This window comes from Parasteatoda tepidariorum, chromosome X1 (assembly GCF_043381705.1).
Source record: "Parasteatoda tepidariorum isolate YZ-2023 chromosome X1, CAS_Ptep_4.0, whole genome shotgun sequence".
Lineage (NCBI taxonomy): Eukaryota > Metazoa > Arthropoda > Arachnida > Araneae > Theridiidae > Parasteatoda > Parasteatoda tepidariorum.
The window spans coordinates 66260546-66286641 of record NC_092214.1 but is presented as its reverse complement, the minus strand read 5'-3'; the positions used below and the strand labels follow the sequence as shown (position 1 = coordinate 66286641).

The following is a 26096-nucleotide window of genomic DNA, read 5'->3' as shown; positions in this document are numbered from 1 at the left end:
GGCTCAAAAAAGTCGAATAATTGTGCAATTTCAAGATATTGACAATATGACGGCTAAGATAGCGGTTTGTTTACATGAGGTGTACTTGTTAAATATGAGTTTTTCTGGCCGGAATTAATTGTCAAACTGGACATAGCTTATTGAATACCAAGTAAGTTTGAATCAATTTCACTGATTGATAAAAAATGTTGATTGCTGTCACTTATTTGTCAAGTAATCTCAATCTCCTTTTCCAGATTGATTCTCCAAACTTCTCATCTCAATTGTTGTAGAATGAATTAGTTACATAATAAGATATTTGTATTCTTATAAGGTTTACAATATTATAATATGTAAATTGAATAAAATAATTTCATAATATTTAATTTCGATTCACTTCAGTTTCGTTCAAATCCATATTAATATTCTGTCTGTGCTGTGTTCATGTTTGATTATCTGACTAATTTTACTTTAAGAAATATTGTACACATGCATCCAAATTTATGATTCATTTAGATTTTATCGTAAAAGTAACTTTACTGATTCTTATGAGTATCCCATTTTACTGTAATTCTAAATTATAATATAATGTTCTAAATTATACAAAGAGCATCCCATTCCTTCCTTATCTACCCTACGCGCATTTAAAAAAACCTTTTAAATATTTTTAATTAATAATTATTATTTTTGTCTCATATGTTTCTTACACTTGTTTATTGGATAGGGGTCACAAGTTCTTGAAAAGATCAATTAGTAGCTGTTAGAATAATTATCTAAGACAGTTTTTATTCGAACAGATGCACAGGACAACTTTTAAACTTTTCCATTTTTATGAGAATTATAAATTTAGCGTAAGTTGTGCTATCAGGAACTCAAAATAACGAATTATGTTGGGTTTCAGAGTTCTTTTTAATTTAAGTAGCTCATTTCTAACTTTCAATGTCGAATTAAGTTTGTTTTGATTTTGATGTTTTACTTTTATAAACAAGAATTACTAAAATTTTTAATTCAATGCTTTTTTTTAAGATTTAGAGAGACTCTTAGAAATAATTTTTTCGTTTCTTATAATATTATAGTATTTTTAAGATTTGCCAAGAATTTAAAATATTAGATGGCTTGAATTGTTTACTATAGCGACTTTCCTACTTACTTAAACATTCCAAAATAAAGGGTTCAAAAATAAATCCGAAACTATTTGAAGATTAATTTTATTTAACTGAAAATTTTAAAAAGATTAGAAATTTAATTTTAATTGAGTATTACTAAAATTCATACTGAGATTAATATATGAGGAAAACCTAGTTTGATAAAAAGCCGACCCACTTTTAACCATGACGTTTGAAAAAAATATTTCGACTTAACCGAATTTATTAAAATATATATGAGGGATTTATTATGATAATAAAAGATATCTAAATTAAAGATTTTAATAACCATTCATATAAATGTCAAAAAGAATCGCTTAGATTAAGTTATTTTTTACTTATATTTTGACAGTGATATCTTTGAATTTTTGGAATTAAAAAAGGTGACACTAAATTTAATTAAGATGTGATATTAAAGTTTAAAGCATTTCTTTTCAAATTATCAAATGTTTTTGAAAGATAGGATTAATTCGGAAGTTATTCTTTGTATTATTTAATCAAATAAAAATGTTCTGTATTTTACATTCATTGCTTTTAAGAAAAACCAGATAAAGGGATTTGTGAATTTCTATAACAATTTTTGACTTAATTCCTTTTTAATTATTTAAGCAAATTTTTTAATGCATAAAAAAGTTTATTATATTAACTTGTTTTATTAACTTGTTAAATTGAAGAAAATATCAAAAGTAAAAAAATGCATTTCAGAAAAAAGAACTATCCAAAACATTTTAGTAAATCATAGTTTTATTAATTATAAAAAAATTATTAAATTTAGAGTCGATAATTAAGTAATTGTTAAACGAATTAAATTATTAGTTTTGAAGATTCATTTTCAGGTTTTTAATACTGAAAATATGGTATGGAGATTATTATGAATTAAAGTGAATTTTAAATAACGTTACTTTAAATCACACAGAACTATTAAGCTATCAATATATGACATTTGATTTTTATAATATTGCTGGAATAAACAATGGCAGAAATTACAAAAAGCTGGTAACTGACTGACTGATTTTCTCCGAGGCGCTTTGGTTAAACTAACAATAAAATATGGTTTTATAATGTCTGATAAAGTTTGGTATCTTTATCATGATACCTTAGAGCATGACCTAAAAACCATTCATTCGGTTAAGTTTACCTTTCAGTTTTGCATTTTTTACTAAATGCGTGATAATAAGAACTATAATTTTGAAAACCAGAATTTCCGCTACCATTTAAACGGAAAAATTACCAAATGAATGTTTTAAATACCGTATATTTTGGTTTTGCTATTATGGCTTTTTGGCAGAAATGTCATAAAGTACAATTACTATTACTATTACTATTACTTTACTATTACTATTACTATTTTACTAGTAAAATTACTATTTTACCATAATTGCATAATTGTTTTCTCCGTATAATTTGAGATTTGTTAATTTTAGCCAATTTTTTAGCAGTTAATAATGATCGATGTATTTATATTACCTATTTACTAGATTAGAAAGGATTATATTTTCCTTTAAAATATTTTTCTATGCATAAATATAGTTTATATTAAAAATGGTTATACAGTTATGTAGTATAAATATGGTTATTATGTGTTTTTATTAATATCATCCTACAGTTATTTAAAACTGACAAAAAGCTTTAACATTTAAAATAAATATTATACAGTTGAAAAATTCGCTAATAAGTCCAATGAATATATGTTCATATGTACGGCATATATATATATATCTTTATATATAAGAAGAGAGTGGAATGATAACACATAGCCAATCACAGAAGACTTCTGGTTAGTAACGCACAAAACAGCCACTCAAAATTGAGAACGCATGTGTGTGAAAAAGAAATAATTTTTAATAATGCTGTCGGAAGTGTTACAACTAAACTTACCAGCTAAATCTTTTTGCGATTTTTATTTTGTATTGAATGTGTGAAATATATTGAACAGAGTTTACTTTAAAATACTTATATCTTTTATAAAAAATAGATCACCGCGAATATCTTAGGCGATATCACCAGCGACATAGAGCTGAACATAATTTAGCAGCACAAAATTACTTGGAAAGTAATCGTAGTGCTATCAATGCGCGATGGCGGAATGCGCGGCGAAGAAACGTTGAAGAGTCAAGACGTTTAAATGAAAACGAATAATATGGAAACGAAATTGATAAATAATGTTGTATATAAGGAGGTTTTGTAAATAATTTTTAATTTTATCACTGATTTTCCTTACTTTTAATTGTTTTTTACTTACTTACTTACTTTCAAGAAATCGCTCTGCCGGAAATATTAATTAGCAGTTCATATTTGTTTGAGATATTTCTTAAATAATGCATAAAAGTGCAAATCATTGGTACACAAACTGATGTGAAAAGAAAAATCAATGAAAAATGTACATAGCTAGACTTTGTGAATATTCAGAGATGTATTGTAAATAATTTTTAATTTTATTGCTTTCACCATATTTTTTATTAACAATTCAGACAAAAATGTTTATTGATCATTAATAACATAATTATTTAATTTTGCATTTGTTTTTTATTAGTATTCAATATGACAAAAAAATTAAATTGCTTAATTTAATTTGCCGAATTTCAGTTACATGTGTTTTTATTATATAATTTGCGTTCTATCTGATTGAAACTAAAATATTTTGTCAGTTGACAGTATTGAAGTTAATTGGGCAATTACTTGCAATGGTTTTTGCTTTCGAAATATTACTCAGCATCAACTTATTAATATTACATGTTTTAATTTGTTTACCATATTTTAAAGTTTTTTTTCATTAAGTTTTAGTTATTTTCAGTTTGAAATTTAAATTACTGGGGGGGAGTTGAAGCACCATATAGGGAGCGTACAGCATCCTATAAGATCAACAATGACTTGAGTTAGGGGTAAAAATATACTTGAGGGTGCCCCTTGGCGAAATTGGCGACTTATGTTTGGCGCCATTCCTGTTTGCGCGGAGCACCGTGGTAACAGGAATGGCTGCCAAAATATAATGACATTTCAATAAAACATTGGAAAATTTCAACAAAACATCGGCCAAAACTTTATAAAATTGCAATGAACCTGATATGAGCAAAATTAATAAATCCAATAAAATGCATTGTGAATCGGAATAAAAATTAATGGTGTAAGCGCAGAAAGAAAAGGAAAAAAGCAACTCACTTCTTCGTTAAGCTTGAATATCCTCAGATTTAGGTGCACCGATTCTCTAATACCAGTTAGCTACTGTCTAAATTTATCATGAATAGAATCTGCTCCATCGCCACATAAATTCGGCGAAATACGAATCGAAAATGGCGTCTGTGGTACTGGGCTGGTGGTGACATTTTTTTCTAAAGTCCCTTTTTATGACTGCCCACATACCTTCGATCTTATTGACCAGAAGCAAAAGTAACCTTACCAGGCGGTATCCAACGTAGAACTAACGGACCTCCGAAATTACATATACCATTGAACATTTAAAAATAACGCTAAAATCTAAACCAATCAGAATCACGATTGGGCTTCAACATCGCCCAGCTTGGCGATCAACCACGATCACAACTTGGCGAGAATCAAGGAGCACCCTCAAATATAGTCTACTCGAGTTAGGCTCAGCCACGCGTGCTTCGGATACGGAGATTAATCTCCGGCTAATGCCCTATAGTAATGTGTTAAATAATATTGCTTCCTCGCTTTATATATGTTTAGAATATTGTTTGTATTAAAATTGCTTTTTATAAGTTTATAATGCTGATAATAAGGACCTCTGACATTTTACAATCCTATCATACTCTCTCTATGTGATGTTCGTGCAGCAAAATTGCCAGCTAATCTCCAATAAAACGACTTTAATTTTGTGTTACATATAGTGTGCGTACATTGATGTACAATACCATAGATACCAATGCGCAATATATATATGAATATGTCCATACATACAATAAGTGACGTTGTAATCACAAATCATAAGGACATTCCACGTAAATATGCGCCTACATTGTGTGTACATAATTACGTACTTACATTAGTACAGACCTTGTGTGTACATACGTCGTAAAATATCTGAACAAACAATATACAATATATGTAATATGTCAAACCTGTATGCAATATATGTAATACAATTCATGCATGAGAAATGCATACATTGTACATGCACTCAGGAGACTCATATATATTGTATACGCATGCATGAGAATCTAGTTATTCATACATTCATGAGACATACATACATGGGACATTATGCATTGTACATACATATATGAGTCCTGCATGCATGAGACATACATATATTGCACATACATGCATGGGCCATGCATACATAGAACATAAATGCTCGAAACATTTATACATTATGTATACAAGTATGGGACATCAATGCATGTATGATCGTGCAAACGAAAGCAAGTGCATTGTACATACATACGTGCCCAAACACGAACATATATTGTACAAATACAAGTACGTGCATAAAATATATACATACGTGCATATATTTTATACATATACGCAATATAAGTGTGTAACTAAAATATGTATATGTATGTATTTATCTATATTTAATATATGTATGGACATACATTTTAGTTACATTTATACACACATACGTTGCATGTAAATACGTATAAAATGTATTATTATACAATACATTTGACAATCTGCATTGTATAATCTATACAGTATTGAATCGTCTTTACTTGTAATCACATATTTTGCTTACTTGTAATCATGATTACAAATAATTAATTACTGAAATTAATTGTAATCAAAATTACAGTTGTAATCATTTTATGAATGTTTGTAATTATGATTACGAGTAATTGATTATTGGAATCCCAATTGCAGTTTTAATCACGCTTACAGTTGTAATCGAAATTATGAATGTTATAATCGTGATTATGAGTAATTTATTACTCTAATCGAAAATAAACTGTATTTTTGCTCAACTCTGGTGCCGCCTTTTGGATAACATATAGTTGTTTGCAAACAATTTTTAACACAAGCTCAACTCTGTGTTCAACAAAGTTTTTTTGCTCAACTCTGGTGCCGCCTTTTGGATATAATTGAATCAAATTATCTCAAGAAATGTTTAATCTTATAATTTAAATTCTGACTGTATTTTTGCTCAACTCTGGTGCCGCCTTTTGGATATAATTGATTCAAATTATCTCAAGAAATGTTTAATCGTATAATTTAAATTCTGACTGCTTTGGACACCTAATAAATTACAGATTAGGAATATGTCATTTGTTTGCTTACGTTATAGAATACCCGGAATTAATATGAACTTTAATTGAAATATGTGTAAGTTGGAAGTAAATTGTATTAAAAGTAAAATACAATTGTGACAGAAATATGTTTCACATATATTAACCATATCCATATCACGTATATAAGCCATATCCATATTATGCATATAAACCATTAATTTACGAAAATGTTTATGCATATTGCATAGAATAAATAGCTTGTTTTGTGACAATATCTTACTGATTCTACCTTTCAATAATACAAAATGATCAAAAATATCTTTTTTTCAAAAAAATTTTTTTGATCGTTAAACTATTAATTTTTTGTTAAAAAAAGTGTACGCAATCACGTATAGTACAGGACTAAATTTGATTTGATTTTTACTGTGTCTTGACCTAACATTTTGCATGAGAGTGTAAATTTATAATATTCAGAAAACAGATTAATTTGTATGCAATAAAAAGCGAGAATAGTAAAATTTTAAATTTGATTATTATGAAAAGAACATCCTTTAATGGTGAGTTTATGTAATAATTTTAAACAACAGAAGCACCAAGTCTAAATATCACTATCAAATCCATCAAGGATATAGCTAATAATATTCTTATAGAGGAGGGAGAATTGAGATTTCAAAAATATAAGCTACAAAATTTTTATTGTGCTTAGTGGTGCTCATTTCATTGCTTACGCACGCTTGTGTTAAAAACTGTTTGCAAATAACTATATGTTGCAAATTAAATCTGTTCATACATTGCATATATCAGGTTTAGTAATTCTTGAGGAAAGGCAGGTACAAATAAGTGCTATCGTTAATAACTTAATGAACTTCTCAAACATGTCATGATAAAAGTGCTTGAAAAAGTATGCTAATTTTGAAGGGGAGGCTATACAGAAATAGGGCAAAATTAACGGTCCCAACCAGCCACAGGGAGACTAAATATAACAAATGGTGATTAAAAAGTTGTCTACCTGTCACCCCTTTTTTTGTCAAAAATGCACCCCACGCCCATTTTTGATAATTATGGAAAATTATTATGAATATATTATAATCTGAAAATGATTTTATTTCACACTTGTTTCTTAAAATTCTTCTTCATCTTAGAAATGAACCTTGTAATGTTCAACATGTCTCGAAAATTGCTTCATGGGAGATGCCCTACATTATTAAAGAAAACCATTTTTACAACAGCTTAAAATTTTTAATTTTTAAAATAGTGACTGAATGCTTTAAAAATGCAACAACTGTCCTCTAGCTGGAAGCAAAATGTTCTAATTTTGCCTTATAGCTATAGCAGATAAGAGTTATCATTAGTAAATTAGCATATATCCGATTGAACTTATCAAACATATAATTGAAGAAAGCATTTAAAAGGGCTTGTTTACTCTGGAGGAAAGCCTGTTGCAAAGAAGAGTTATATTTAATTCATTAGCTTATCTACAAATAGACTTCGAAAACATGCCATTGAATAAAACGTAAAGCATACAATAAAATAAACAAAATTCCTTGTTTTGAGTTCATAAAATTATTGATTTAAAATAGTTGTTAATATAAGTTTACCGAATAAAGACCATATTTGAAAAAGCATAAATAAATTCAACTGTATTATTATAAAAATAAATTCAAATGCAAGTGTATTTTTTTATTACTAATGAGTTTCCGCGAAATCTTTTAAACGAACCGTTGATAATAAAAATGTTTTAATCAATTTACGTAAAAACTGCATCTTTCATTTATCTTTATCTGTTAAGCTAGAGTTTAATTCAAATATGATGCATAGCCTTTTTTTATTATTCTATGCATTAAAATATACAAAGTGGTCATACAAAAATTTGTCTATTTATGAACCTTTAGTGGCTGATCCGTTAAACCGATCGAGTGTAAATTTCAGTTATAGTTATTAAAAGGTATGACCTCGAGACTTTGAGAACGGCAGCAAAATTGTGTTCGTGATTACGCTTGTGGGTATAGAAACTCCAAATTTTCGAATCGCAACACACATTTTTCTTGTCGCAAAACGTTCAGAACATGCAAAAATACCAAATAACATTGGAAAGATAAGCGTATCACAAAAAAATGGACGCGCTAAGCACGACACACAAAAAAAGCAGCTCAGCGCACGATCAAGAAACGCCCGATAAAGGCACACGGAGGAAATTTGCATATGATAGAGACAAGACAACAATCACAAAATGACTTTCGCTAGATATTCAACGTTAAAAACTTTGAAAAAAGTGGGGTGGTAATATTGATTCCTCAGGCGAAAGCTTTGAGGAATTCTACGAAATTCTTTCGTGTTTACCGTCGAAACCTGTGTCACATGTATGGCCCATGTTTTTAGCAAGCTCTGCGTAATTTGATAGATAATTTTGAAGAAACTGTCTGCACCTATGATAGACAGCGATCCGGACGACCAACTGCTCATAAGATCGTTATTATGAAAGTGCATCAAATATTGACTGCAGAACACTGGCGAGCTGTAAGACGTACAGCTCGTGCACTGGATATACCGAAATCAACAGTTCTAAAGCTGCTATGCTCTGTGCTCCACATGTTTCCATACCGATACAAGCGTGTCCAGATGTTGGACGTGGGGGGACCATCAACTGCGTATCGACTTTGACAATGAATTTCATATTCGATATCATGACGATAAAGACTGAGGACGGACGTAGGCCCATTTTACTTTAATTGGCAACGTCAACACCGAAAATTGTGTGCAGTGGGCAGACACGAATCCTCACGTTGTGGTAACAGTACCTTCATATGACGCCAAAGTTGTGTGGGGTGGCATTCAGGTCCCTGGTCCCTTATTTTTTTGAGGAAGAGACACCATTAGAGTTTGTAACGCGTTCTGTAACAGGCTCACGCTATGCAGCCATGCTGCAAAATTACGTCATACCAGAATTGTTACAGCGAAATGCACTGATTGACATCGTTTGGGTACAAGGTGGTGCTCATCCATACATTGCAACGGTTTGCAATCTGGTACCAAATGAATTATAAATCGTAGGTTGAAGAAAACTCGATGTTATTTAGTAATTAATTAAACTTTTTTATGATAAAAAATTATTTTTCTGCAATAATTTTTTTCTTAATTTTTCGTTTTTTTTTTTTTGCTTAAATTTTTTTTTTTATTGTTAGCAAACAAAAAGGAGGAAATCATTTTCTATAACCACTGTTGAGAAATGGAGTTCGAGTCCAGTGCTTGTTTTTCTTCAACTGGTGAAATATAATTTAATAACAATATTATGTTCATGATTTAGTACCATATATAATAGCATAGTTAAAGAAGATAATTATTCATTAACAATGCTACTTTTGTAAGAAAATGTGAATTTTAAAATAATAATAATTTGATTTAACATATTTATGATATTATTTTTAACTTGTGTCCCAACTAATTAAAGCCTCTTTACTTTTTTGCCATAATTGGACGAAAAGAAAACCAATGAGAACCAAACATATACATTATGAAAGTCTACAACTAAACCCATATTTACAAGGAGTAACTCACTCCTACTATCCCTGGAGAGGAAGAAAATCATCGAATAAGTAAAAAAGGAGGAAAAAAGTGTTCCATTGAAATAAAGCCACGTTAGATTATAGCTAATAATATCCGTCGTATTTTTTATGCGACTTAAAGTATGTGATGTTGCATACCATTTTCCAATACCAGGAAGACAATATCATCAATATTATGCCAAGTTTCAATGCTGGCAGTCTTCGATTCTACCGCAGACTAAAAACGCTCCTTCTTTTGTGAACCCTACTAAGGATAGCTCTTTAGATTTCCTTAGTGATTAAGGTCATGAAAAAGAGTAAATCATTCATGGCATACATCCTATTATCCAGATTATTCATCCGATTTGAAGAATATTCAGAATAAATGAAGGCATAGTCTTTCTGGACTTCGGTCGACAGTTCTCACTTCAAATATAAGTGAATTTGCTTCTAGCATTTATTTTGGTAATCGGTAGCCTTTATACGTATGGAGGGAAAGGTCACGTTAAGTGTATCACCACAGCCAAACCTTTCGAACAGCATTCATGAGCTGAAGCATTGCTTTTTTTAGAGAAGATTTTCTAATTTTCTTCTCATATATAACAAAAAATTAGCGATGTAAAAAAATTGTCAGTATTATCATATTGAAAGCTATCAAAGAGCAAAGGAGAGTTGAAACTGAAAGAATTAAGATGATCCAGATAGTTTTCCGTGCTATTACAATAGCACAAGAAAAGAAGAGGACTTCTTTTCCATTATGCAGCAAGATGGAGGCCCATTAATTGTGTGGAAAGGATTTATGTATGGTAGTAAACATACCCTAGATTCTTCCTCAGACTGTATGGTGGCTGCCGGTAATCGAAAAGGCCTAAAAACTAATTTATTGTAATTTTCAAAAGAAAAAAAAGAAAATGGTGGACTAATTTGTATTCTTCTTTACCAAGTGTAATGCCACCAGTTAAGCTGCAGAGTCTTCACAGAGTTATGTTAGGATAATAGGGTGCAAGCTATGATTGGCCTGTCCGTTTAACTGTCATTTATTCCCAATAAAACGCGAAGGCTATCCTCAGTAGACTATAGATATCAAAATGTAAGTTTCTGTTTGTGGCAGCGTTGAATGCTGCCATCATTAAAGCCTAGGGTGACATAGATGCAAATGTCCTCCAGAGTAGGACTGGGCTATAAATCAATGTATCGAGACATATCGATTTAACGCATATATCGGCAAGACGATACAGCGACTTTCATTCAAGGCGATGCATCAGAAATCTCTTTTAAGCCGTCGAGTAAAGACAACGAGCGCAAAACGATATAGCGATATAAGACACGCAAGGATATAAGATAGCGATATAGCGATATGACTCTTCTCTTACGTTCCGATGTCGACTCGCGCTGTGGAAGACGATGCTCGTTTCGTTATGTTGAAATGGCCTTGATTGGTGAGCTGTAGAATCAGAATCAGAGTTTTGAGAACACATATCGTTATATCGCATGTTCCTTTTCGCACCTCTTAGCTTTTTTTTTTCTTTGTCGCGACTTTTCTTGTAGGTTATTTTCAGTGGGACTAACTTCGTGATCACCGATGTTACCTTGTTCTGAAGGCAATCTATTATTGAAAAGAATGTATAAAGAAGAGTTTCTTCATTAATTAGATAAGTTTTTTTTTTAAAAAAACTTCTTTTTATTTTTAAATGTGAAAATTATCGGCAATCTAATTTAGGCGCCCATAAAGAATTGAATTTGTTAGGTTATTTTTTCATTTTCTTTTAATTTATTAAAAACTTTTTGGATGAAACTTCTAATAATTTAATGAGTTTTTATTACTGATTTTAAATTTATAAATCTTGTTGTTTTTATTTTTAGAAATAAAGTTAAAACAAGATTTATTTTTGTCATTTGGATTTGGACATCAATCAACTTTGTTTATACAAAAAAATTTGAAAGGTTTGCGTATTTTATTCATTTTTTTAAATCATTTAGCACTTCGTTTTATTAGAGAGTATAATAATTTTTTTTTAAAAATATTCTTTTCATATTATTTGTTAATTAGCTAAATATATTATCGAATATCACAATGTTTTTTATTTTTAAGAAATTAAATGTTACTTTGTTTTTCGTTCATAATTCTGTCAGTATGTAATTTAATTTTATTATTTATCTGAAATGATAATTTAATTTTATTATTTATCTGAACGTTAAATGTCTTAACGATCAGTGGACTGATCGCTAAGACACGGTTCCCTCCAGATCCCCGAAGTCAAGCATCACTGGCTGCGGTCAGTGTGCGGGTGAGTGATCACTTGGATCAGTCTGCGTAGGGACAGAGGGTGTGCGGTATTGGTCCTCGTTAAACTGTTCTACCGTAAAGTGCTCGACTTCGCGTGCAGGTCGTCGAGCTTCCGAAGCGGGGGTGCCATCCCATCTGCAGAGGATCAAAATTGTGATGGGATGTCTTCGGATCATCCTCAGGTATGTTTCCCAGACCGTCGCCACTAGCCCATTGTGCAACTTTAGTGTGACGTAAATGAACTATAATAGAACTATAATAACTGAAATGATAATAATAAATAATAGTGTTTTAAAAGCGTTTTTTTTTTCTAAAATTTATTTAGCACTTTGTTTTAAACATACAAATAATTTTTACGTTTCATTTAGAAATTGAACATTACGATCAAACTTAATAATTATGTAATTATTTATGCATAATAGTACAAAAAAATATTAAATTGTAAAAAACGCTTTAAAAAAAGTTTTTAACACTTTGTTTTAAGCGTATTATGAATTTACAAACATTTCAATAAATATTTTAAGTAAGATTTGTACATTGTAGTCAATTTATTTAATATCTTTCTTAAGCAAAACATATATATCTCCAAATTCATAAATTGATTTAAATCAATCTGAGTATGAAGTTTTGATAGAAATCTGACTTTCTGTGCCTTACAAGCAAGTGAAATTCAAAAATACTATATCGTGATACATCGCTATATTGCGATGCAAAATTGACGATGCATCACGATATATAATTTCTAATATCGTCCAGTAAATTGTATGCAACACCACTTATTTTAAGTTAAATATAAACATGACCGATATATTAGCTATAAACGAAAGTGTCGATTTCTTATTTAGATGTGACACTTTTTCTCCTCCCTTTTTACTTATTCAAAGCGTTTTTTCTTGTCCAGGTGAAGCAGCAAAAGAGTTTCTCTTTATAAGTGTGTGTTTAAATATAGACTTTCTCAATGTATAGGTTTGGTTCTCGTTGTACTCTTTGCACAAAGTTATGTCAAAAACTCAAGGTATCGTTATTTGATTGGGACGCACTGTATAGTACTATTATTTAAGTTTTATAATAAAATAATAAAATTAAAACTGAAAGTCAATTCTAGTCTGAACAGAACGGTATTTGTAAGCTTAAACTAATTTTTTTTGAACGATACCTACTATGTTTTTTTTCTACAAAAACTAAGAGTACCAGCCTTCTAAAAAGAATCTTGCAGTTCTTTTCAGATCGCTTCACTCTTTCTTTTCACATGTCTAGATTATTATGTCACCTTTTACCAATAATGTGGAAAATAAATTAAGAAATTAGGGTGGATTGATATTTTTTTAGAAAAAATAATTCTATTTAATTTCTCCAAAAGAAACTGACTAGCATAACATGAAAACTAAAAAACTGATAGTAAATTTTTTAATCTAGTTCACCACTAAACTCCCCTCTTTACGTTCATACCTTTTATTTTTAAAAAAAAAGATATTAGAGAGTTTTAGAAAGGATATTAGAGAAGTTATAGAAGCTATTGGAAAGGTAAAGAGTTTTCAAATATCCTTTTAACTATTTAACTACAATTTTTCAAGCTTTCTTGGAACACTGCCCAGCTTGCAAATAAATTTCACTGATCAGTTAAACAGATAGCTCATATTCATCAACAGGCTTAGAGTACATAACTGCAAAAAATTATAATTCTATTTCTGCTAATAGTTTCCCTAAACTAACTTAAAGAACACAAAACAAAATAAAGAAAACAACATAAAGAGAACAACATAAAAATAAAAACTTAAACTCTAATATAAAATAATTCATAAAGTATCCAATCTTATTTAAATATTCTAAAGGATACTCTATCTGCTCCCTATCGCTCTTTATAGTTGGCATAAATCGCAGTATCTTTTGGATTCGTCAGCTCATTTAACCTGTCTTAAAATAGAAATTACATGAAAATATCAAAGTAAAATCGCAATTAAATTAAATTAAAACGTTCAAAATATCCGAATAAAATTGCAATTGAATTGAAACTCGTTATTTTGATTTATTTTTGATTTATTTGCTCTTTTAATCTCTTTTAGGCTTGAAATAAGATTAAATTATAAAATGAAACTTTAAAGAAAATAAAATTTAAAAATCGAAAAGCCGAAAAGGAAAATCAAATCGAGAGCTAAAGAATAGTATGAAGTCACACACCTATACATCACTTATTAGGTAAGGAAGGGAAAGGAAGCGCCCTCTAGAAAGCAGACAAAGAGTTCTCTGTATTATTTTATAAAAAAAAAAACAATAATAACATCCTCGAATCATAATAATCAAGAGAAAAATAATTAATGTACGGAAAATATTTGGCTTCGATTTTGATTCAAAAACGTTAAAAAAAAACTTGCTTTTTTTAATCTTTCTGCGATTATATGAGAAAACACCAAAATTTTAAAATTTAATGGCTTTGACATTTGTAATAAGGATAAAAGTTGTAAGAGTTATCAGTCATAAGAATTATCAGTCATTAGCTAATTTACCGCGATTAGTTTTTCCTTAAGATCAAAAAATCCGAAAATATAAACTATTTAATTACTCCAAAACTAATTCGAAATTAAAATAAAGTGAGACACGTTACAGATTTTTAATCAAATTAGTCCGTGGCTATAACAAATACATAATTTTCTAATAGTTATGGCGAATAAATTACGCGGTGAAAAAAAATCTTCAACTTTGGCATGAAATAACTGAAAAACTAATAACCGCATTATTAATTTGAAATCTGAATTTTCTTTAAACATTTCTCTATAAGTATGGAAATTTTATATTGTATCATTTTATAGTTATTAGTATGAGAGAGAGAGAGAAACTTGCTTTGCAAAAAATTTCAGGAACAGCGGTGACAGCAACAGTGTTTTTTTATTTTATTTTTTCAATATAAAGAGAATCACTACTATCATTGTTATCCTTTGAGAAAAGGCTTTATAAAAATATAGAATACTGCATTTAACTTCTGAAATATTTCATTTTTATTTTAAAATAGGGCGAGAAAAGAACATTTTGAGTTTTTTCAATGTTCCCTTACAGATTTGAAAAATTCAGCTTAATGCACAGAAATTATGAAATAAAAATAATCAAACTTTAGTCTGAAATAATTTAATTGTTTAAATATTATTATTTAAACAATTAAATAATTTCAGACTAACGTTTGATTAAAGAGTTTTAAATATCAAAACCAAATTTTTATTTATAGAAAATATATTAGATACGTCATCAAATTCATTAATTGGATATTCCACTGAGAAAAAAGTATGGTCAAAACTACCAGAAGCTAGTAAAATTTTACGCATTTCAGGCTTTGTGGGAACACCAAAACGCTCTGTTTTACCGAAAGACTTTGGTAAAATTAGCAATGAAATATGATTTATAATATGCGATAAAAAGTAGTAAATGTAGCAATTTTATCATACCTTTAAGCATGCCATAAAAACAATTTATTCGATTAAATTTACTTTCCAGTTTTTTATTTTTTGCTAAATGTGTGGTAATAAGCACCATAATTTTGAAAACCAGAATTTACGGTAAATCGTTAACATACAAACGGAAAAATTACCAAATGAAAGGTTTATATACCGTATATTTTGCTTTCGTTAATTAGAATTATCGTTTGCTTTTTTTTTTGCTAGAAATGTCGTTACCATGCAGTAATATAGTTTTACCAGATTTTTTTTCTCCTTGTAGAGATACACTCTCAGAAAAATCCACTAAATGTTTAGCCATAATATTCTTACCTTGAACCATACTATCGTGCAAATTTACAGCAACCTTAATAAGGTAATAAACTAAACCATTTTCTGTTCAGATTGAACCAATTTATCAATTAATCAAGCTCTAGAAGGGTCATATTACACAATAATATAGTTCAATTTAGTATCACCGCAACAAATTTAAACAATATTATGGTTCAATGGCGTCCAAACTTCTTAACAGCGTTTGACGTTATTATCTTGATTACACAAAAAGTTTAACTTTATAAAATAGAATATAACATATAGTAATTTATCGAAAAAAATTAAACTTAATGTCCAGTTCCCTATTTCTTCCCTAGGGGAAAAACGTACCATCTCGTAGAGTGTTTCTAATTGCTTATGATCACGTAATTTTATTTTATGATATTTTGCCAGGTTACGATTCTTAAAAAATATTTAACTCTTTCTTTAAAATTAATTATTGATGAGCGAAATACGTCAATAATTTAAACTCAAAACTTTAAATATTTTGATGAACGAAATAGCTTGTATGCTTAGTTAAATCCAATCTTAGTTTACATCCAATGGCTGAATAACGGCTGAATAATCCTGTTTAAAATAATGCTAACATAATTTATCTATTATTCCTTAAAGATGTAAGGTTAGTGAAGGATACCTAGAAAGGATTAAAATATCACAATACTAAATCTTATTTTGACTAAATGGCGAAAATTTGGAGCTTGTAACTTAAATTTCCATTAATAAATTTGCTTAAAAGGGTATTAGAACGCTTTATTTCGTAGACCGGCAAATTGAAATTAATATTTTACTTAAATTGTTTCTAAGAGTATCGTTTGTAATAATAAGGATGAAAATGTGAGAAAAATTAATTACTTCTTAATTTTTAGAAGCTTTTTTTTCATTTTTTCATATTTTATTTTAAGAAACATGAATTAATTTTTTTAACACTAATTTATTTGTTGTTGTTTTTATTTATTAAAGAAAATATACGCAACAAATCTTGTTCATTAAGGAAAAGTTTGGTCCTTTTAACTATAATCATTTTGACTTACGTCTTTAAAAATAATTAAAAATATTTTAAACACGTTAAGACCAAAAGTCAGTTAATAAAAATAATATGAAAACTGTAAAAAGAAATTTTATTTACAAAATTGCATTTATGAAATGAGTTTTGCCTTTTAAAAAAAATTCCTCAGATTTAAAATTATGAAGAAATCAATCCAATTGTTCAAAATTTTATTAAAAAAAAAACAACACAAATCCCACTATATTCTAATGATGGAACATTAAAGATATTACATAATGTAACAGTAACATAATGAGGATTATGCTCACAAGAAAAGTGCGTGTTTGTAAAATTCGTATTAAAACGAAATTAACGAGCATGGTTGAAAAACTTGTATAGGTTAATAGTTAGCCGTCACTTCTGCTAGTTTATAAACTATTATTTTTTAATTTAAATAAATTTTTTTAAAAGATCTTACTTTTTATAAACAAAAAATTTTATAATTGTTGATTTTTTTGATTAAAATATATTGATTATTTAAAAATTATCGTAATTTTTTAATGAATTAACTGATTTTTCTAAATTTTGCAATAAATAATTAAAAAATTTAAGTTGTTTCTTAATTTGATTAAGAAAATGTGAACAAAAGTATTTAATTATACTAATCAAAAAAAGAATTAATAAATTGAAAAGAACTATTTATTACTTAACTGGAATCCCTTGTACCACAATCTTTTTTCTATTTCTTTAATTTTCTATTTTAATTTATTTTTTAAACTTTTAAATTTTTTTTTCAATTTTTATTCATAATCGTAATGTATTACCATCTAAATTTGTATTTCCAATGAATGATTTTATTGTCAAGTAATAAATAATCTTCCTATTTTTTTTAATTTTCATTTTCATTTTAAATCTTTTTAAAATTTTTTTACTTGTATTCACAATCGTAATGTATTACCATCTAAATTTATATTTCCAATTAAATGATTTTATTGTCAAGTAATAAATAGTAATAAAAGTAATGAATAAAAAGTTCAACTAATTTTTTTCTTTTTAGCTTTCTTAACAAGTACAATAATATACTTTTGTTTTCATTTCCAGAGTTAAATTTAATAGAAAGTAAATTATTATATTTTATTATTTGTTACAAAATGGAAAAAAACAATAAATTCATGAAGAAATTCTAAAGTACAATTTTTTTAGATAATAAACCATGCATTTTTTAAGAAATAGAAAAATTGAACATTCATAAATTTTTTTTAGAAAATTAAATTTTCAATAAAAAAAATTACTAGATATTAAATTTTTTTATTTTTTTATTAAAATATATATATTATTAAAAGAATTGCAATTTAAAAATTTTTAATGAGCAAACTGAATTTTAATTTTATTTTGGAATAAATAATTTAAGTTTTTATTAAATTTAATTTAAAAATATTAACAAAAATATATTATTATACGTGCTTAAAAAAGATTTAAAAATTAATAAAATGAAATGAACTATTTATTACTTATATAGAATTCCTTTTACATCAATGTTCTTTCTTTTATTTCATTATTTTCTTTATTTAATTGTATTTTAAATCATAATATAACTAAATTTGTATTTTCAATAAAATGAAGAAGTTTCAATGTGAGTTAGAATTCTAGTTAATCTATTTAATTTATTTTTTCTTTCTATCTTTATTTAACTTTAGTATAATGATATACTTTTATTTACATTTTCATAATTAAATTTAGGACAAACTAATATTATTTATTATAAAATGAAGAAATAAAATCAGTGCGCTCATTAAAAAAATTTCAATTACAATTTGTTAAAAAATAATCCATAAATTTAAATTAAGAAATTTAAAAAAAATTGAATATATATTTTTTAAAAAATAAATTAAACTTTTTTAAAAGGCGTATTTAAATTGAAAAATAATTTTTTTATAAATTAAATAAAACACATTAAATAGTTATCAATTTTTTAGAAAATAAAATTTAAGCGTCTCAGTTGAGGTTTGAGCCCCGGACTTCTCTGGTAGATAGCGGGAAACCTAATAATTACACCACAAACACACCGAAGATGAATAGTTTTGTTAGTTTAAATGTAAAAGAATTTAAGTTTTGATGGGGTATATTTTACCTCAGGATCAGAAATGGCTGCTAATTTTTATTCCGTAAAAGTTTTTCAACCTTGGTCTTTAAAAGCTTAATTTCGTTTTAATCGGAATTTTACAAATGCGTATTTTCCTTGTTAGAATTTTTATATAAAAAAAGAAACCATTATAATGCTCTAGTAATTATTTTCATTTAATTTTTAAGAAACTAACATTTTTTGTTTTTGTTTTTAAAACAAAAGAAACAAATTTTTGCCATTTTCTTAAAAATAGAAAGTTTCTTATCTTAGAACTGAAAAGCTAACATGGTTATAATTCTTTTCAGTTCCCCCGGTAAACTGGAATCCGTACCAGAGACGGGGAACGGTAGTACCACACCGCCAAACAACAATCTATTTCCACAACACAGTGGACGACCTGAGGCAGACCTGAGGTATGGATGCTTACGTCATCCCTCCTTTCCCTACCTTCCTCTCACCTTTTATATGTCGTCTCATAGTGTGTAGAAACATTTTAGTCTTAAAAATACATTTTTGAGAAATGAAGAATTGATTAATTGATTTCAGAAGTGTTTTTTTTTTTCATTGTCGTTTATTTTAAATGTATTATTATTTCTAACTCATCAAAAGATCTTTGTTTCTTATAAAAATTAAAATATAACTAAGTAATTGAATTAAGATATAAATTTTGCGGTTCAATTTTAGGGTATTTTTTGTCACATCAAAAATGCTATATATTTTGCGAGCGTAATAAAATGATTTATCGATTATTTTTGCTGTTCACTTCGAATCTTCTTCTAATTATAAAATGTTTTTCTTTCATTTATAAAAGAAAAGAATGAATTCAATGATTTGAAAAATAAGTTTTTCGAATGAAATATAAATGTGAAGCCCTACTATACTTGAATTACAGTTTAAACCAAGTCATAAATGTAAATTAGGAAAAAAATAATTGTTTAACTACTCAAGAGAATCATAAATATTTGAGACATGAAATTTAAACTGTTGAACAAAGTAACTGAATTTTAGAACTAATTTCGTGGCTTAATTCAATTTAATGTTAACATTTTTATTTAAAAAGTCTTAAAATAGAATCGTTTTAAGTTAAAATAGTTCTTATTCTCCAAAAAGCAATTAATCTAAACAAAGGTTCAAAGAAAAATTATTGTCTATTTTTGGATCTAAGTGTTATTACCAATTTTAACGCTATTTAGCTTTACAAAAGTAAAAACAATTCATTTACTAATTTAGTGTATTCAATGAAAAAGTCGGTTACGTAAGGGACGTGAATTTTCTTGCAATTGTTCTTCTGAGAATTTTTATAATGAAAAATATACCTCGAATTTAAAGTACACGATTTTAAAATTGAAATTGATGAACTTTCCAATTTTTCTGGTATTCTTCTTTTACATTAATGTAATTTAAAAAGCATTTTATTAATTTTGGAAATCTAATACTTGAATAGAAATGAAAGAAAGTTTATTCATTTATTAAAAAAATACATAAATGAAAGAAACTATTTATAAACAGAATATTTTTTTTCTAAACGCAGGTGGTTCATGCAAATTTATTTTTTAGCTTCGAAATCAATTTTTAAAAATCTTAGCAACTATTTGACACATATTTCTAAGAAGAAACTATAAGGTTAAAATAAATATTGAAGACAGGATAAATGTTTAAAAAATTTAAATTTTTTAAAATTTTATTTTAATTTTTAACAGAAAGCATAATTACTGTTAAGTTATAGGAAAAAAATGTGCATTTGCATCACGAAATTGATCAAATGATTAAATTTATTCTAATTTATTTTAACCTGCTAGTTGCAGTCGTTGTTTTTGTACAAGCTGTACGAAATGCGCTAGTCATGTTTCAAAACCTTTTCGATTATTCGAAAACGTTTCAGCATGCTTTCAAAAATGTTTCTATGATCTACTATGAAGCTTTGCTTGAAATATTTATTTAGTTTCAACTTGCTGATATATAATGCAAAAATAATCAGAAAAAACTATTTGATAAATAGCTTAACTTAGCTGATGAAAGAATATACTTTCATCTATGGTGCGCAGGTTTATATTCATTTATTGGAAAGACTTATTAATTATATTTGTCCTACACCAGTGTATTTCCGTATAAAAATTCCGTTACTTTGTTTGAGGCAATGTAATTTGAAGAAAAGTGCGGTTGACTCTCAGAGACTAGATTGTAAAAGAATTTGGTGTAAAACAATCACCATTTTTGTTGTTGAGGTAAACTAAATTTTTTATAGTGCAGTTAGTCACATATTTTATTTACTTTTTCACTGTTTTAGTTATATTAATTTATTAATTTTTCATTTTTTGCTTTTTTGTTTACTGGCAATACACATTTTCATGCGCATTTAAATCAACTTATGACTTCATTGCAAAAATATTTTATTTAAAAAACAAACACATTTTTTGGTATTTATTCACTATAATTGCCATTCTGTCATTTTTGTGTAATTTTTTGCACGATAACTACAGTTCTGTTCTGAAAAATGTATTTAGTTTCTTCAACGCAATTGGTGGTACCTCTGCACCAAACCTTTTTTGCAGGATAGGGTTTAAAATTCAGAGGAAGAATAAATAACACACTAACAGGGAATATGAAACAATCAGAAAATTTAAACCCTGATTTTGCTTAACTTACTGAATCCAAATTAATATTTTTGCTTTCCTTAGCCAATTATGAAAATTTCAAAATGCGAGAAAAGATATATATTGATGGCGACATCTGATTTAATTGAAAAAGATAAATAAATTAAGTGTTATTTAAAAGTGGAAATGTTTACCTCTAATTCTTTGTCACTTAATACTCTGAAAAAAAAATATGGTCAAAATTACCAGAATATGGTAAACTTTATCACGTTTCAGGCTCTATGGGAACGCCAAAAAGCTCGGTAATTTTTACTGAAGAGCTTTGGTAATGATTTTGGTAAAATTAACAATAAAAAGGGTTTTTGAATAAATGATAAAATTTAGTAACTTATTATAATACCTTAGAGTATGACATACTTAGAGTATGATAGAGTATTTTGTACTAAATGCGCGGTAATGAAGGCTATAATTCTGAAAACTATAGTTTCCGTTCAACCGTATGAACGGAAAAGTAACGAAATGAATAGTTTAAATACGGTATATTTTGGTTTTAAACCATAATCATGTTTTTTTTTACCAAGAAATACCATTATCATACTGTGCGGTAATAATGCCAAAACCTTTATCTCCGTATATGTACAGGCAATAAGGAACTATTCATAGATGTAATTTTATTGTTATTATAAAATTATATTATTATTATTATTATTATAGTTTTAAGTACTAATATTTTAAGACGAGAAAAAGAAGTAGAGCTGGAAATAACTCATTAGAAAATTATTCTAGTCATAATTTTAAAATATTTTTCTTTTCTCTATTTATAACATTAAACTTTTTATATTTTTCTAAAATATAAAGAACTATTGTGTTATTCCAAAAAACATTCAGAGCATAATTTAAAGAGCAATTTTCTTTCTTATTACTAAAAAACTAAATAACACCACTCTCCACTTTAAATGTACGTACTAAGATCTCCCATAATTGTATTTAATGGCTCTTTTCGAAAATCTTTCGACAAGAAGATAAAGAAACCAGAAGAAGATAAAGGAGATTCTGTTAAAAATTAAACTAAAGAAGAGAATGCCTTAAAGTAAAAAAAGCTTTTATTTTTAACAGATTCTGTTTTTTTGCTGAGAAGAATTATTGAACTCTGAAACGGGAAAATATACTTTAACTATTTCTAAACGGGAAAATATACTTTAACTAATTCTTGAACTTTTATTTTAGAAAATAGCCAAGAGAAGAAACTCACTGAAATCACTAAATAATACTAACTGTTTTCATATCTTTATTAAGCCGAATAATGCAGTATTTGAATAATGTTTCATGGTAAAAAAAAAATCAAAAAAACTTTTTTTTTTTTACAAAACTGTTAACTTTTTTCCAAATTGAACCTGTCCCGCAGTAGACTGATCGTTAAGACACGGTTCCCAGCAGATCAGTGCGTGGTCAGTGTGCGGATGGGTGACCGCTTGGATAAGTCTGCGTAGGGACCGAGGGTGTAGGGTATTGGTCCTCGTTAAACTGTTCCACCGTAAAGTGCTCGACTTCGCGTGCAGGTCGTCGGGCTACCGAAGTGGGGGTGCCATCCCCTCTGCAGAGGATCAAAACTTTGATGGCATGTCTTCGGATCATCCTCAGGGATGTTTCCCAGACAGTCGCCAGTAGCCCATTGTGCAGCTCTAGTGCGACGTTAATGAACTACAATAACAACAAATTGAACTTAACAATGTTAAATAAACACTAGGTCAAGCATCGAAATATTTCATGATCACTAATGAGAAGAGAGTGTGTAATTAAAACTTTTGAAAACAGAGAACTATGGCCAAGTTGGACATAAGACGACGGGCACAGCAAAAATTTCTAAAACATAAAATATTTTCTTAATTTTTCTCTGTTTTCAATCATTTTTAATATATTCTCTGTTTCTTTTGTTTTAATTTTTTTTTTATACTTTCTTCTCGTTAGTGGACACGAAAAATGGCGATGCTTTGCAAAAACCTAGTTTCGCAATTTCCTGTGATAAAAATATAGCTCCAACTCTATTTTAGTTTTTTTTGCTATAAGTATTACGTTTCAATCATAAAAAGTGCTTTTTTGAAATTTTGTCTCGCTAACAGTATCCGTTAGAACTAGACAATTATTTTTAACATTATTCTTGAGCACAAAGATCATTATACCTACATTTTACTCCGTTCACCCGAAAGAAGAAGGATGGCAAAGTTATTTTGCATATACTCTGAATAAAAGTAATTGTGTAATTGGACTATTTTGCTATTCAAAAATAAATGTAACAATTTTTATTCACAAAGTTTCTAAATGGAGAAAAGGAAACTTCTACAATCACAAACTTAAGCGTAATATGATTTTAAAATAAAATACTATTTTAAAAAATAATTTACGAAATATAACAAACAGGAAATATCTATCTTAACATCTCTAATAATCTGACATTAAAATTGAACAAATTTAAATGTAATAAAAATATTTTTGATCAGTTACATTATATCACTTTTTAATGTCATAACAATAGCTTGATTGCATATGAAATGTTCAGACAGCCAAAGAATTGTTAATTTTATTCCTAATTCTCCCTCAAAGAGTTATAAATAATCTTTTAATTAAAAGACAAGTTTTCATTTGTACTCAAATCATTACCTTTTCAAGGTACTTTTGATCTACACCGAATAATCATGGATGTTCCTTACTCTGTTTGTTAACTTGTGAAAAATAATTAGTCATTTGTTAATTAGTCAATAATTTGAAAAATTCTGACAGAATTTTAGTTTCTGCTTCTTTATGACAAGCATTATTAATAAGATGTGATTAAATTGAGCGAAAAATTTCAACTTGCTGAGTAAATATCATTATTAGACAAATTATAATAATTTTTTAAACCTAGCAAGTACAAAAATTAAGAGCAGACAAATAGTTTTTAATCATTTCTAAACCATTGCATTCTCTTATAAGGAAATTTTTCATGTTTGTTTTTAGTAAAATTAAACATAAAAATATATTGGGGTATCCTTTTTTAAAAATAAAACTAGTTTCATTTCAATTTTAAAATTACTTTAATTTAAACATAATTAAAGCTGGATTAAACGTTTACTGTTAAACATCTTATTGTAAGTTTGTTCAACTGGTAACAGCATAACCTTAAAGTATTAGTAATTCCGTATTAGCATTACGTATTTGTTTTCGTACAAAAATGTCAAGTTGCCAAATAAGCGTTATTTGTGAGAACTTTTAATTTACTTCTTTAATTTGAGGAAATCTCCAGCTGAGGTACATCGATTGCTTGGAGCAGCATATGATGAGGCTGCTTAAAGTGAGAGAAGTTGTCTAGACTGGTTTCAGAAGTTTAAAAGCAGTGAGTTTGGCGTGGAAGACAAAAAACGTAGTGGAAGGCCGAAATTGCAAGAAGACAAATCATTGGAAGAAGATTAATCCTAAAAGCAATAAAAAAAAAACTTGCTCTTACATTTCAAGTAACTCAGCAAGCAATTTCGCATCGTTTAAAACAGTTGGGAATGATCCAAAAACAAGGAAGTTGTGTTCCATATTATCTGAAGCCAAGAGACATTGAACATTGATTTTGCATGAAATTAATTTTTCATTCAGAAACAAAATGGGAAGTCTTATCCCACCCACCGTATTCGCCAGACTTTGCTCCTTGAAATTATCACCTATTTCGGTTGAGGGCACATGGTCTGTCTGAGCAGAAATTTACATAATTTTAAGAAACCAAGGAATGGGTTCATTTGTGGAAAGATGAAGTGTTCTTCCGAGGTGGTATCCAAATGCTCCCAGAAAGATGGGAAAAAGTAGTGTCTAGTAATGGAAAATACTTTGAATAAAAGATAACGAACCGGAAACTTATCTGTGCTCCATATATATATATATATACATATATAAAGAGAGAGAGAGAGAGTGAGAATTTTCAGGAAAAAATGATTAGATAACTGTCTATTTAATTGTCATTTTACCATATTCAAACAAAACAGTCAAATAACAATAAATAATATGACATTCAAACTGTTAACTGTGAGAAAAACTGCTTATTAACTTCTTTCACTTAATACGATTAAACAACCAGAATTTTACAGCATCAACTAGTTTCAATTAATGAAACTATAGTTCCTTGCAGATGGGTGTTTATTACAGCTAATCTGGCTATTTCTAGATGGACAGAGCGGGGGATCGAGTGTCACCGTTGACACCACAACATTTCCTCCATTCCCATTCACATTAAGAGTTTCTAGTACCCTGCACTCCCCAATTTGTGAAGTTGGGCTATTTGAATACGATACTCTCATTTAAGTATGGATACAGTGCCATAAAGCTGTCAATGCACAGTTAAACTTCATTATTAGGATTCTGAAACTATGCTAGTTGTAAATGGTTAAAAAAGCATATAATTTTGTATTCATTGGTTTTTTAACCGTACTAGCTGTAGACGGTTACACTCCAACGGTATATATATATATATATATAT

General features: G+C 28.2%; 1 protein-coding gene across 5 annotated transcripts in view; it reads left to right on the top strand.

The window, feature by feature from the left end:
* LOC107437112 (uncharacterized) overlaps positions 1 to 26096 on the top strand; it is a 130805-nt gene that overhangs the window by 32511 nt on the left and 72198 nt on the right. For 4 of the 5 annotated variants that reach the window (XR_011638276.1, XR_011638275.1, XM_071187830.1 and 1 more), the window contains exon 3: positions 19313 to 19420. The exons of the other annotated variant lie outside the window; for it this stretch is intronic. Coding sequence is in view for 2 of the 4 variants with exons in the window: in XM_071187830.1 (XP_071043931.1) it covers positions 19313 to 19420 (108 nt within the window). In the remaining 2 variants the exon portion in view is untranslated. The remainder of the gene's footprint in view (positions 1 to 19312; positions 19421 to 26096) is intronic. 5 annotated transcript variants of the gene reach the window in all.